At 39.4% G+C, this 14078-nt stretch overlaps 1 protein-coding gene across 10 annotated transcripts in view; it reads right to left on the bottom strand.

Annotated features, from left to right (window-relative positions):
- plxna4 (plexin A4) overlaps nt 1-14078 on the bottom strand; it is a 213274-nt gene that overhangs the window by 37999 nt on the left and 161197 nt on the right. For all 10 annotated transcript variants that reach the window (XM_052554413.1, XM_052554411.1, XM_052554415.1 and 7 more), the window contains 5 exons: nt 12977-13076; nt 12770-12884; nt 6519-6719; nt 4343-4439; nt 2306-2496 (listed from right to left, as the gene is read on the bottom strand). In XM_052554413.1, the coding sequence (XP_052410373.1) occupies nt 2306-2496; nt 4343-4439; nt 6519-6719; nt 12770-12884; nt 12977-13076 (704 nt within the window). The remainder of the gene's footprint in view (nt 1-2305; nt 2497-4342; nt 4440-6518; nt 6720-12769; nt 12885-12976; nt 13077-14078) is intronic.

Below are 14078 nucleotides of genomic sequence, written 5' to 3'. Positions count from 1 at the left end.
TTAAAGGAAGGCATTTATGGTGCATTAAAATGTAGCGAATCACACTTAATAATTTAATTGGCAATTCATGTGCCATAAAACATGTCTTGTGATGTTAAGACCGAGACATGTCTACTCGATGAGGGTATTATTATTAAATGATATGCCATACGCCAGGTCCATATAATCATAACAGAACCAGCAATCCAACCAAAATGAACTATTCTTCCAACTCTATGGTTCTGATCAGTGGGATTTTAACAATTCAAATAATAAATAAAATAAAAACAGATGTACAATTTCTCTGGTAACACTAACCTGCGGAAATGTGGGGAGAAGGAAAGAAAGAGGAGTAATGCTAGCATGCAATTAATTCCCACAATGCAGTTTTGAATAAAAGTACAAGCTGAAACCATACAAGACGAACAGCTCTTTTATCGAGTGGCTATCCATCAATTCTGAAAATAGAGCCTATCAAACAGTCTTGACCCACGTGTCTGAAGTCGGGCCCCATATGTGTATTGACAGCTGGGCTATTAGGCCAAATGTAGGACACCCATTCCTCATCTTGGCAAAACGAGGGGCCGCTGGATCCCAAAGGGCAATATAGACATGTTAACATCTCGGCTCTGTCATTATTTCCTGCCTGATAATGATCCAACTTTAGGTCAGAGATCTCATTAGCAGCCTGGTAGAGGGGTAATTTCCCTTTAACCCATCACATGTACTGATCGTAGCAGAGAGATTCAAGTTTTTCATAGGTTCTTTATTGGCTTCAGAGCACTAGGAAAATTGATTTCTCTAAGGCTCTGACTGTGTGTTTAAATTTTAAACATGCCAGTGTACTACGAACACACCCTGTCTGGACCAAGCATTTTAAGGAACATTATTGTACTGTTGTAATTTATCTCTTCAGTAATTCAGTTTAATCAGAGTTTAACTCTTCTATGTTTGAGACTATCAATGTCTTTACAATGCCTTTAGGGCCTTAGCTTTTTGGGAAGTCTTTGAGTTTTACGATATGCCAGATGATTATTTAAAATGAAATAACAGACCCACTTTACTGGTAAGTCACTGTAAAACTGCAACCTTCCGATGAGAGGATGAAGCAGGAGTTTAGATGAGTATGAGCTGGAGAGAGAAACAGAGTAGTTTCTTTTCATTAGGAGATGGGGAGTTGATTAGATTTGTGACTTTGACAAGCTAATTGACGGTTGTTGGAGGAAAAACACTTAATCACCATCCACTTCAATGTCAGCGAAAGATTCCTCATCTACAATGTCACAGTAATAGTGCATTAGAATACATTACGACCTGTGAGCCGATCAATTGAAAAAGACGCCGAGAGTGATAATCAGAGAGAGTGAGAGTATTTATGAGGCACGGGGAGAGCTTGGATCTGGAGATGGAATAAAAATAGAAGAGCTCAGTCCAGGAATTCCCTTCACAATACCCACAGCTCTACTTGGCTTACTTCCATTTCAGGCTTTCAAAGTGTTAATTGGCTATTAGAATCTCAGCTCTATCAAACAAAGCACTGAAGTGACTGTTTGAAGTGATAGTGGTGACCAACTTTAAACAGATTGTAGAATGATGCAGAATGAACTGGTTTTATGATATAATTAGTATTAAACACTAATACTTTAACTTTTCTAATTGCTTGGCCACATGATGGATGATAAAACTAGTCATAAAACTTCTACTTCATTCCAGTACTTTCTATAATTTTTCTTGTATTTTTCTGTGAATGAGGATTTGCTCTTGCCAACAAGTTTCTGAGTTTGATTAACAAGCTTCAGACACAACTGCTGTTCTTCATTCAGAGCCTGTGGCACTCAAACAGGTAGCGTTCCCTTTCTGCTATATGTTCATCAATCATTTTGATGGGGCGCTACAGATGGAGTTGATGGTGCAGAGGCTTCAGTGTTCCTCATCTCTTCCATCCTTGCCACTCTTCCTCGCCATTCTTCCACCCTCAGTATTCCGCCCAAGGTCACACTTCCATCATAACTCTTTCAGCAACGCACCCATCTGTTCCCCCTCAGCCTTTTCTTTCAGTTTATATCAACTGTTCATCTTCACAATGATGGTTAACCATAAAACATGCATATTTCAGTGAGTACAACTGAGCATTTCTGTCACATCTGTTTATGTTACCAGAGTTTTATTGTACATTTGGAACAATTTTACGATGAAAAAATAATACAAATGATTGTAAAATGATTTGGATTAGAAAACTGAAAAACACATGCATTTCAATGAGTGATCTCACACTTCTGGGCTCTATACGGTCTATTTTGTGTGTGGATTGGTGCACAGGTTTTACCTTCGTGATTTTGGGGTGCGTGCACTTGCTATTGATGCCATTGTGCTCGAGCCACATGCTCTGCGGGTGAGGACAGTGCTGTTTCAGAGAGCAACGGTTCTCTCCCTTACACCACACACAGCCGAACAGAGGGTCCGCCTTCAGACAAAGTCCACAGCTCTCCCTCCGTGCGTCACACTTGTACAGGTGCACTGAGGATACAGGGAAGGCAAAGGGCAAGTCAGGTTGGGAGACCCATTGGACATTGATCAAAGCAAAATGGAAACTGATATAATTTGCGGCAATGGCTTGAAGTACTTCTAAAATAACGAAAAAAAAAAAATGTAGAATCGAAATCATATAGTTCCCAATTTGTTAGTTTCCTCTCAGCCCTGAAGATAACCGCTCATCTCCTCCTCTCCCTGGTACAGTGATATTATGTTTCATCTCCATGGCAACCAAAAAGACATTTTTAATTGCTATTAGATGCTTTTATGATCTGTCCATCATCTGCTGCCCCCTGAGTGGCTCCCCCTCAGTGGGAACCAAGAGAGAAATCTCAGATACTTTATTTCCCCTCATAAATTAGCCTAACCTTCAGACAGACATACACACACACACCTAGTGCTTTAATAACACTCAGACACATTCGTGCTATGTTCATTGATTTGGATTAAAGCAGGGGCACGTTTAACTTGAATCCAAATCCCATTTCATTTCACTGAAATTTCTGAACTTCTAGTCTTGACATTGGGCATACATGTTTAAAAATCTCTGAGGACTCAGACTGCCTCTGCAATTACTTTGAATTTTATTTTAATGGTCAGGATCTTTTTAAGCGCAGAAAATCATTTTCTTAATCAGTATTTTTGTCTCGTTGTTTTTATCTTCCAGTAAAACATCTCAACATCCATTTGATGAAAACCATTTCCGATAACCACATATAAACCAACAAAACTGCATTAACATTAAGATGTGGTATCATGGAGTAAGCTATTTTTCTTACCCCACTTGACATTTTTTAAGCTAAAATCTGAACAAAAAAAGTATACTTTATGTGTGTGTGAAGTAAAATGATTACTTAGTTAATTAATCACATAATCACATAATGTATATGTATATGTACTGTGTATATTTATGTACATATAAATACACACTCATGCATTAATATATTTAAGAAAAATGTTGTTTATATATTAAATATATTTATATATAAATGATATGGATATAAATACATGTAAATATGTTCGAAATATATGCAATCAATCATTTCACAGAACTAAATATATATATATATATATTTCAATAACATAATACTACATATATTGTTAAATTATTTTATAATAAAATAGACTATATAAAATTATGATCAGATAAAATAATACATAAAAATATTGACCAATAAAATAGCAAATTTTGTGTGAAAATAGCAACCAATAAATCTTCAGTTGTGAAAAATGAACTTCACATACTTCGAAAAGCTAGCTCTCGATTCAACCAATCAGAAGTATTTCCCATTTTGTGTGCTTTATGCATCACACCGCTGGTGTGACGTCTGAGACTAGGGTGAAAATTATTCAAGGTTTCATATTGGATTAGGTTTGTACTTGGTGGAGTTTAAATTCATCATATTTAGTTGTCATTATCATATCTCTCTTCCTCTCTGTTGAAAGTGTTTGTTGGCCACTGAACAGCTGTCTTTGACAACAGATCTCTGACTGGCTGTTTAACAGGTGGATACACACACAGGTAAATTTAACGCAAACTTAAAGACTATGGTAGATCTAACTGTCACATCATGTCTCTGACCTTCTGTGTGGTGCAAAGACATACACACAGGGAGAAGATGAGAGGTGTGAACGTGAGATATTGTGATGTATTAAGTTAAACAGAAGGTCAAATTAAACAGAAATAAACAGACGAGGAAGAAGTTAAGCAAAAACATAGGCTATCCGCAGTCAACTCCATCAGGATTTCAGGGGGATGGATGCTGCAAGTCTGTTGCTATGGAGACTGAATCCAGAGGCACTAGCCGGGCCGCCGGATCAGAGGCCTTACCTTTGTTTTGGGCCGGGTTGTCAATGCTGAAGTCTCCATTCCAGATAACCGTCAGATCCACAGGGAGGCTACTCATCTCCATCCCATCATATGAGTACTGTAGCCATGGGAACAGAGTCAGAGAGAGCGTGAGAGAGAAAGAGAGAGACATTTGCTAGTTATATTCTGCCGGAAGAGTGCTTTTATCATTCATCCTCAGGTAAGTCATCACAGCACAGTGGAGAAGACTCCAAAATCCCTACATTGCTGATGCTGGGACAACAAGCAAACATGCACTAAATATTCAGGACAGAACACATGTGCCACTAAAATAAGCTTCTCTCACACAATCTCCAAACAACAACTCGCTTTTTGCATTGCTTAAAATTCTGCACCTTGTTTCTGAGAGTACCCTTGAGTCCACAGACAAATGTTTGGTGTACACTAGCGGTGTCCCCAAACAAGTATTTTCATTGTTGAATCGGATTAATTCAAATCTTGCCGATATTTGACTGATAGTCCAATCATATGTTTCGGGGGTGGGCCAAAATACATTATCAAGAGTCAAGTCAGAAATTCAACAGTAATAATTACATTAACACACAAGGAAAATGTGTAACGGACGACTCAAAAGATACAAACCAGAAAAATAATGTTTTATGTTTTGTTTAAAATATAGAGAACATTAAACGTCTGTGAAACCCTAAGAATGCACAAAATGTTTTACAATAGTGCTATCATTATAACGTTATGTACAGGTGCATCTCAATAAATTAGTATGTCATGGAAAAGGTCATTTATTTCAGTAATTCAACTCAAATTGTGAAACTCATGTATTAAATAATTTCAGTGCACACAGACTGAAATAGTTTAAGTCTTTGGTTCTTTTAATTGTGATGATTTTGGCTCATATTTACCAAGAACTCACCAATTCAATAGCTCAACAAATTAGAATACTTGATAAAACCAATTTAAAAAAAAACCTTTATAGTGAATTGTTGGCCTTCTGGAAAGTATGTTCATTTACTGTATATGTACTCAATACTTGGTAGAGGCTCCTTTTGCTTTAATTACTCAATTCGGCGTGGCATGGAGGTGATCAGTTTGTGGCACTGCTGAGGTGGTATAGAAGCCCAGGTATCTTTGACAGTGGCCTTCAGCTTATCTGCATTGTTTGGTCTCTTGTTTCTCATTTTCCTCTTGACAATACCCCATAGATTCTCTCTGGGGTTCAGGTCTGGTGAGTTTGCTGGCTAGTCAAGAACACCAACACCATGGTCATTTAACCAAGTTTCTGGTTTAACTCATGATTTATCTCATATAGAATACGCTTTGTTATTTATACAACATAGTGTTAATATCATGACTTATAGGCTGTCTGCCCAAAAATGCCCTGAATGCATGAATGTGTCTTTGCAGCTCTTAATGAACTCCTTATTTGGACGCGTTCTTCATGCAACAATGTGCAGAAACATGGCAACTAAACTTAAAACTCAGAGCATTTTATTATAATAGTGTTCTCATTATAATGTTATGTATATGACAGTCCCAGTCATAGTTATTAATATTCTGTATTGATGTTTGTCCTGCTCGCAATGAAGAAATAATCACTGTAGTATTACAATGAACCACTTGACTCCAAATGCATCTTATAAAAGCTAAATTATATATACATAATATATACAGTATGAACCAGCTGAAATGTTTTGAAATCACTTGTACCCTACCTGATAAAAAAAAGAAATCCAATCTTGTACTCTCTCTGTGTCAATTTGAGTCTTGTTAAAGTTTTAAATCCCTGCCGCCAAGATGCTCCTCTGTCGGTCACGGATTATGGAAAAGTGAAACTTCTATATAAAAGTCTATAGGGGTGGTTAGATTTATTCATGCACATTAAAATATTTTTTTTAAGGTACTTTCTTTTCAGATTCTTATTTAAAGCATTATTTTAATAGGCTGTATATTAACTTATTGGGAGAAAACCAGTAATTATATGTGAAATCAGACATTTGAGCCCCCCATATAGCCAAAATGGCATGATCACAACACCCTGTGAATTTTCGACTGTGAGATTGGTGGTTGAATAAGGCTCCTACTAACGAAGCATCGAATCTTCAACTATTCAGGGCCCCCCCTACTGAACACACTCTCTCTCTCTCACACACACACACACACACACACTTGAACACAGACTTACCGATGTGTTCTGGCACTGTACACTGGAGCTGTTGAAGCGGAGGGCGGGAACTCTCTGCTCCACACCCTGTATTGTGAGTACACACTCGTATCCACGCTGACCTGACTGTGGCTGGGGCAGGTTCTTGGCCCGAAGGGTGATGGGTTTCACCACATTCACTGGAACCAGGATACGATCAGCTGGAAGCAACTGAGGACATTCCTGCAGGAGAACAACAAACTTCAAGGTCAAAAACAAACCAAAAAGTATCCTTTATTAACAAAAGTCAGAAACTCCCTGGTGTTTCTCCTCAGAGTGTGAGCCCAACAAATCCTCAAAATGAGCATGGGCCTATTCTTAGCATCAAAATCCATCTTGACTGTTCCTTAGGCTGAAAGGACAAGCCAATAACGATGGTCTGAAGCTCATTAGCATGGCTGAATTGCTCTGGGGCAGAGTTTAAAAAAGCCATTATAGATAATTTGAGAGGCTATCTGCAAAAAGAATAAAAGTGAGTGCCGTTAATTCAAGCAGACAAAAATATGTAATTTTAAAGGAAGAAAGAGGGTAAAGAACACTTCAGTGTGTTTTTTTCTTACAATCTATAAGACTGATGTAATGCTGTCTTTCCGATACTACAAAAGAAACCAACGAGGTGGTGCAGAGTGGTATTTATGCAGTGCAGGGATGTTCAAAGTCTTCAGTAAGCTTTTGTAAGATGAATACAAACTGAGGTGCTATCTGGACCAAAGCGGCTATGGAATGCAGATAGCATACTGAGTGCAAATTTAAAGAAGCACCGCAGTCCGACTGCAGCGAGGTAATATTTTGTATGGGCATGAGGATGATCCATAAACCCCATTCATACCGGATATTTACAGTACAGGAGACACTTAGTGTTTCACTTAACCACACATGAATGCACACCTTTGCAAGCACACCAATGCTGGGAAGCATAAACACTTATCTTAACATGCCAAATAAACAAAAACACCACCCACATGCATAATTGCAGTCTTAAATAAAACAGCATAGACACTACAACACGCCCGACTCTCATATCTCCACCCACACAGGCTCCAGATATTAAAGTCATCAGTAAATGCCGGGCATAAAATGCACACCCATACTGCCGAGGGCAGCCTTACTGTGACCCGACGTTCAGCTCTCTAAATCCCCATTTAGAGCCCTCTCACCTTCATAATAGCTACCCAGCCCCATGGTCTACAAGGGCCTCTCTCCAAGTCCTTCCCCAGACCAACCTCCAAGGATTTATCTCCCTATCGCTCTGATATAACGTGAACATGTTTATTGGCAGTGATCTTAGTCATAAATATGGGACGACAAGGGAAAACCGCCCACTAAAAGACCAATATCTCCGTCCATCCACGCCCAAGTCTCTCCGGTATGTGCTTTCTTCTTTGAGGAAAGTGTCTGGCAGGTCCCCCCTTTTTCCACGCCTCTTATTGACGGATGAGTAGAGCTCCACTGGCAGCTTTATGTGAAGGGAGATTGACTCCAAGCATAACAACACTATAATTGAAGGCTGGGAGGCTCTAATACGGAGTCTTCAGAGACACTGAAGACTAGGGCCAGGTTATTAAGTCTTTACAAGGTGGCAGAGAAAAAAGGATTGAGATAGACACAATGAGGGAGAAAACTGGACGGGAACAAATGAAACGCTCTATTGCTGATTTTGAAACCTAAGGCTGCTTCCATTTCAGGCCTCAATATACAATTTGTCACCAAAAACTTTGAAGGACACAATGACGAGCACATCCCCATGTCAGCATCAAACTAGATCTTGTGGTCTTGCAGCTTTGAACATAATTGAAGAAGATCAAAAAAGTGGCCACACTTCCTGTCTTGAGGCTCAGAAAAGAGAGCCAGTGTCCAGGAAGAGAATGATTTCTGTAGCCTCGAGCCAGATACGGCTGAAGAGTCTTCCTGGAAGAGACGTTAATAAAAAATGCAGAGACTGTAATTCAACATGCATTCATGAGACAAATGACTCGACACTGTGGTTTCCGTCCTTGTCCATGATGCGTGTCAAATCTGACAAGAGGAGCCCGAGGCGGCTCATTTGAGGTGGGAAAACAAAGCAGGGTTTGATTAAAAAAAAGGGAAATTTTTATTAAGAATAGGCATTTTACAGATAAAAGAGGCTCTTGAGAGTGTGTTTACAGTCTTGGTCTGAGCAAGAGAGGCCTGAGGGTGAGCTGAAGCATGATTTATTTGTCAAAGGGACGTGGAGCGAGGCAGACAGCAATTGGTCTCTCGATTGTTTACTACTGAGGGGGGTGGGGGGGTCTGCATTTATCTCACTGCAGCTGAATCTCCAACATCTCAGAACAGGACTGATATAATTAGACGCTGAAGAAAGAGTTACTGTAGGTGGGAGAAAAGATTGAAGTTCAGTGCGTGTGCTTCTGTTAGAGATGCGCCGAGACAAAGATAGTCATTGAGTGCGAGCAGGGAGGAAGATGCCCTGGCAAAGAGAACAGAGGGTAGCGATCTGGCACGGAGTGATAGATCCATAATTAGAGCTGTTTGAGTATGTATGCATAATGGCAGCGTTCAGTCGGGTAGAAGATGAAACGCCTTATTCTCTCCACAGCTCTTGTGGTGTTAGCAGGATGATTACTGAGGCTTCCCTGCCCTCCTTGTGTTTCAGCGTACCTCCCTACCGCCACGGGCAAAAACCCTCCCCTCCCGTTCCTTGCCACATTTCACTTCCTGCGGCATCACGCGTGTTCTTATCTTCTCTTACCTCTGACACTTCCCTCCTTTTCATCTGTTTGTTTTCACTCTCACTCCCCTCCCAAGTTGGTCTTTTCTTCTTCAAGTCTTGTCCTCCACCTCGATCTAAAAGATTTTTTACCTCAAAGTTTCTCCCTGAGGGCCGTAGGCGAAGCAGAGAGGCCATCTCACGGTTCTGAACTCAGACCCAAATCCTCCTACTCACAATCTGCAGCTCATTGCGCAAAGCTGCCAATTTGGCCTGTCAATTAACATCTTAATAAGATGGTAGAGACTACACTGGATCGATCAGTTCCTGCTTCCCACAACCCTCTCCTTTTCTTTCTTTCTCTCATCTACCTCCATATTGTTCCAAAACTGAGTGAGCTGCCTTGCTTCCTACTGCCTACATAGGCAACAACAAGTGACTAATTTGGACAAATACTTACAATGGCAAGCGCATTGAAGATTCCTCTCACTATTGATTTCACTACATGCTACATGAAAACAAAATGTGGTATTGTAAGAAGCATAATTATATTAGGCATTGTTGCATACAATTCTCTCATACTTTTTTCAAATTTAAATTTTACTTATTTCTGTCTATTTAGGCATAAACATTCAGATAAAAAAGGTTCATAAGTTCAAGTGAACTGTTAGTGTATCTATTTTTCAAAATCACACCACAATTTCACATTACCCATCGGTAAGGCATGTAAACAGGCTCTTTGCAATTCCTAAAAGGATGTAAAAAGCCAAGCCATAACAGAAGTTGTTTTCTAAAGTGCAGTGGATGTCTGGGTCAGACCGGTGTGCGTTTAGTCATGCAGCATTATGCCAGCGGCCAAGAGTGAAACATGAGGGACCAACACAGTCAGCGACTGACATGATTCAGCACTATCCTTAGTATACACAATCTTGCCAGAGAGGAAATCAAGACCTGTATGGGAGAGTTAGATTAGCTGTGCTATGATGGAAAAATAGTGTTTAATCCAAATCCCTGGACTGAACAATCAAACACAATCATTACTACATAATTCTATATAATTATTCTCCATAATTCTGAAACAACTTCAGGGAAATATAACAGAATTTACTAGGCTTATGGTGTGTTTACACTAGACGCGAATGAAATATTAAGCGTGAGTGATTTACATGTTAAGTCAATGCAAAGACGCGAACAGACATCCTGCGGTGTGATTCGCGTGAATGACATGGCGCGAGTTGAGCGTTTCGGGTGTTTTGAAAATTCACGCCACGTTAACCAATCAGGAGCTTGCTCTAGTAGTGACGTGATTATGACAAAGGGAGCAGAGGCAGAAATCCGAAAACCACAATGGAGGACAAAATCATTGTCGCTGTATGTGGATACCCGGAGCTGTACGATACATCTTCGTACTTTTATAGAAACAGTGGCTCCATTTATCATTTGAAAACTATAACAATCTAAACTTGAACAAAATACACCTCTGCCTCCTTTAGTTTTCATTTAAACATATTAATAGCCGCAGAAATGTAGTTCAGGGAAATGTGTAGGCCTATATAGCCTTCATTACAATGAAATGAAATACTATTTCAAACAGTATTGCCCCTTTTTATTTTTATTTTAACATATTAACAGATTAATTGAATAAAGACCAAAGATTTCCTGTTAGATTTACACAAAACAAATTATATTTTATATTTAAAAACTAAAAAACCTAAAAAGTGGTTTATTCGCTTAAGTCACGTCTGGTGTGAACGTACAGTTACTATCAACCATTATTTAATCCGCTGACAGTGTTAACCTCAAAACATCTGACACACTTTACCTCACAGCACTACTATTTTGAAAAAAAAAATGCTTTATTTAATAATTCCTGACTAATACATAGACAAAAAACAAATGTGTATGGTTTTGTACAATGGCAATTTATCAAAATACATGTCATATTTCTAGACCTGGAAAAGTTTACCATCACAACACTCTTTACTTGCCATATAGAGACTACATTAAAAATGCTAATCACTTTTCTTACATGCATTTTACGCCAAGTTCGCCTACTTTATATAACAGGATAATACTAATACTGTACATCCTTTTCACTAGATAATTTATGATTCAAAACTAGAAAATCTGATAAAAAACTTACAGAGAAGTGAAGGATGTGACTTCTATATAATATTTGAATTTTGCCACTAAACAATTTCTCTTGCTGTTGTTGTTAAACAAAAAACAAGTGTCACACAAATTGAAATATGATAAAGAAACAAAAAGCAGACAGCTTAAGAAGACCCGTCAGATATTTAAATGTGAGAGACTGTGAATAGCACACACACTGTTATTACATCTTGCCAGAGACGGGATTCTGATGCCGTGGCACGTTTTGTTTGTTTGAATGTGGATTGTTCTCCTGTGCTCATGGGTGCATACTGAAACACGCTCTGACTACAGGGGGCCTTCTCACTTCCAAAAACCATTGAAAGACTAGTCTAGATTATTCAGATCACTCTCAGCAATCCCTTAATAGGTATAAAACACAGAAATTCATCTGCGGAAGGTCAACGCAAAAGGTCATCTCATTTCTCCATGCAAAGTTGACTCGTCAGCGTCTGCTTGGAGGATTTGCACAGTAAACATCGCCAGTCATTAATTCTAAGCCACCCAGAGTTTGGAAGCAGCTCTGAGACCTCCAGTATGAGGGGTTAATGAAATCCAAATTAAACTCATTAACCAGACAAAACACCTGCCTTAAAACAAAAATCAAACAAAAACATCCAGTGGAAATGTCATTAACATGTGCTAATATTCAGTCGCTGCTTTGTGTGCAAGTCGCTCGCCACACAATAGGGAATCCTAATATTACACTGGTCAACATTGACAGCGTGTCCATTTGATAATTGGAATGCTTAATGCTGCCAGCCTGAGAAACGCTCTGTTAAGAGATATTAATGAATGCTACATGATGAGGCTACACATTTGTGTGGCTAAAACACATAGCCTGGGGAGGCAGGTGTCCTCATAATTCATTACGCATTTCAAAGCTAAGCACGATGTATATAATCGTATCTTCATGGAAGCTTCCGATTTCTCTTCAGTTGCGTGACGCAAATGAAATAAACACATTGTGATCCGCACCATGTAGACCCTCGGGATACAAACTCGTCGGCTCGACCCTCCTTGGCATCTCGGAGAGTGAGCTAGGGAAGGGTTTGGCTCGGGCAAAAAGCGCAGAGCCCCAACAGCAGCTTTTAATTTATCTGATGGGCCTGCGGTGGCCTCCAGGCATGCAAGTAGTGCCAATATTATTGATAATTTACATGGAATAAGATGTTGGTGGGAATCCAGACAGAAATATTAGAGATTAATGAGAATTAAGTTCAATTCAAAGCCATCAGATGTGCTCAGCGTGACGGGGTGATGCTGGGTAACTTCTCACAATCAGGACATGACCTGAACCGTACTCCTGCACCAATTAAATCAGTTAAGTGCAACTGAGAATGATGAGGGTCAATTACAGAACTCGATGTGTGACCAATCAAAAGTAACTCACCTCTGGCTTTTTGACACGGCCCTCCTGGAAGGAGCAGCTGCTCGGATCGTGGGTGCACGTGTGACGATATTTGCACCAGTGGCACTGGTATGGGCTTCCAACACAGGACAGACATCTGGGATATAGGTAATGGGTGTGGATTATTGCAGTTGTTCGTGAAAGTATACACGACTGCATTAAATCATTGCAAATATAAAAGTTACTCACGACTTGTGAACGCTGCAGTTGTAGAAGACAAAGCTAGTGTTGGCAAAAGCTAGTCCTGTCTCCTTTGACTTGAGGTAGAGCTGGACAATCTGATGGTCACCTAAGAGGCAGAGGAGAGCAAACATTAAAAGTGTTGAAATAGCTGATAGTGTGCTGTCAACAGAAATATCAGTTTAAAGCCCAATGAGCTGCCTGTAGAGACCACAGTTTGTTTCAAAAGGTGGGTGACAATGAACTGCAACAAGGTTTACTCAATATTTGTGATATAATAAGACATTTTACAGTATATACCAAGGTGGTTAACTCATATTATGATGAAAGGGAGAATGTGCAGTGAGCAATATGGCAGAATATGTCCTGTCTTGTAAATAAAATAGCCAATTACCAAGTCATCGCAACACTGCATCAGCTTTAAGAAGCTCCGGTTCCCATAGAAACAGTCCTGAAATGCACACTTGGTACTTTACATGCGCACTGACTGGACCAACCTTACAACATATATATACTTTTTTTTATCATAACATATCAGATTTTGTTGCTGATGTTAAATATTTAAATGTGAGTTTGGTAAGCAGTATGTTATTTCCTCATACACTGACTTTGCTTGAAAGTGATTTTGAGTCTACAGCATTTAAAGCTGCAGTCGGTAACTTTTGATGCTCTAGCGGTTAATAAACAGAACTGCTTGCGTCTTGCGGAAGAACATCGTAGCCGGAACTACTTCTCTCTGTTTATGTCTATGAAGAATCACAAAGGTACTGGGTTACTCCGCCACGCTACCCCCGAAGCAATCTAAAATAGTCCGAATATAAACACTTTTTGTAGGTGCACCCTAGTGATTCAGGACAAGCCAAAAACACAGTTTGGAAAATGGATTCATGGTGTACTCGCTTATTATATAAATTTTTCTACATTTTGAACACAAACAAAGTTACGGACCGCAGCTCTGATTGGTTATTTTTTACCGGGAGCGATGGAGTTTCTGCAAATGGTAATAGGACCACTGGGAGGAGCCAGAGGAGCTTGATTTTTTCACAGATTATCGGTCTCATATTCTACTGTGAGGACATAATGACAGGTTTAACAAATATGTAAAAAATAT

The sequence above is a fragment of the Carassius gibelio genome, chromosome B4 (genome assembly GCF_023724105.1).
Source record: "Carassius gibelio isolate Cgi1373 ecotype wild population from Czech Republic chromosome B4, carGib1.2-hapl.c, whole genome shotgun sequence".
Lineage (NCBI taxonomy): Eukaryota > Metazoa > Chordata > Actinopteri > Cypriniformes > Cyprinidae > Carassius > Carassius gibelio.
This window is presented reverse-complemented; position numbering and strand designations above follow the sequence as displayed.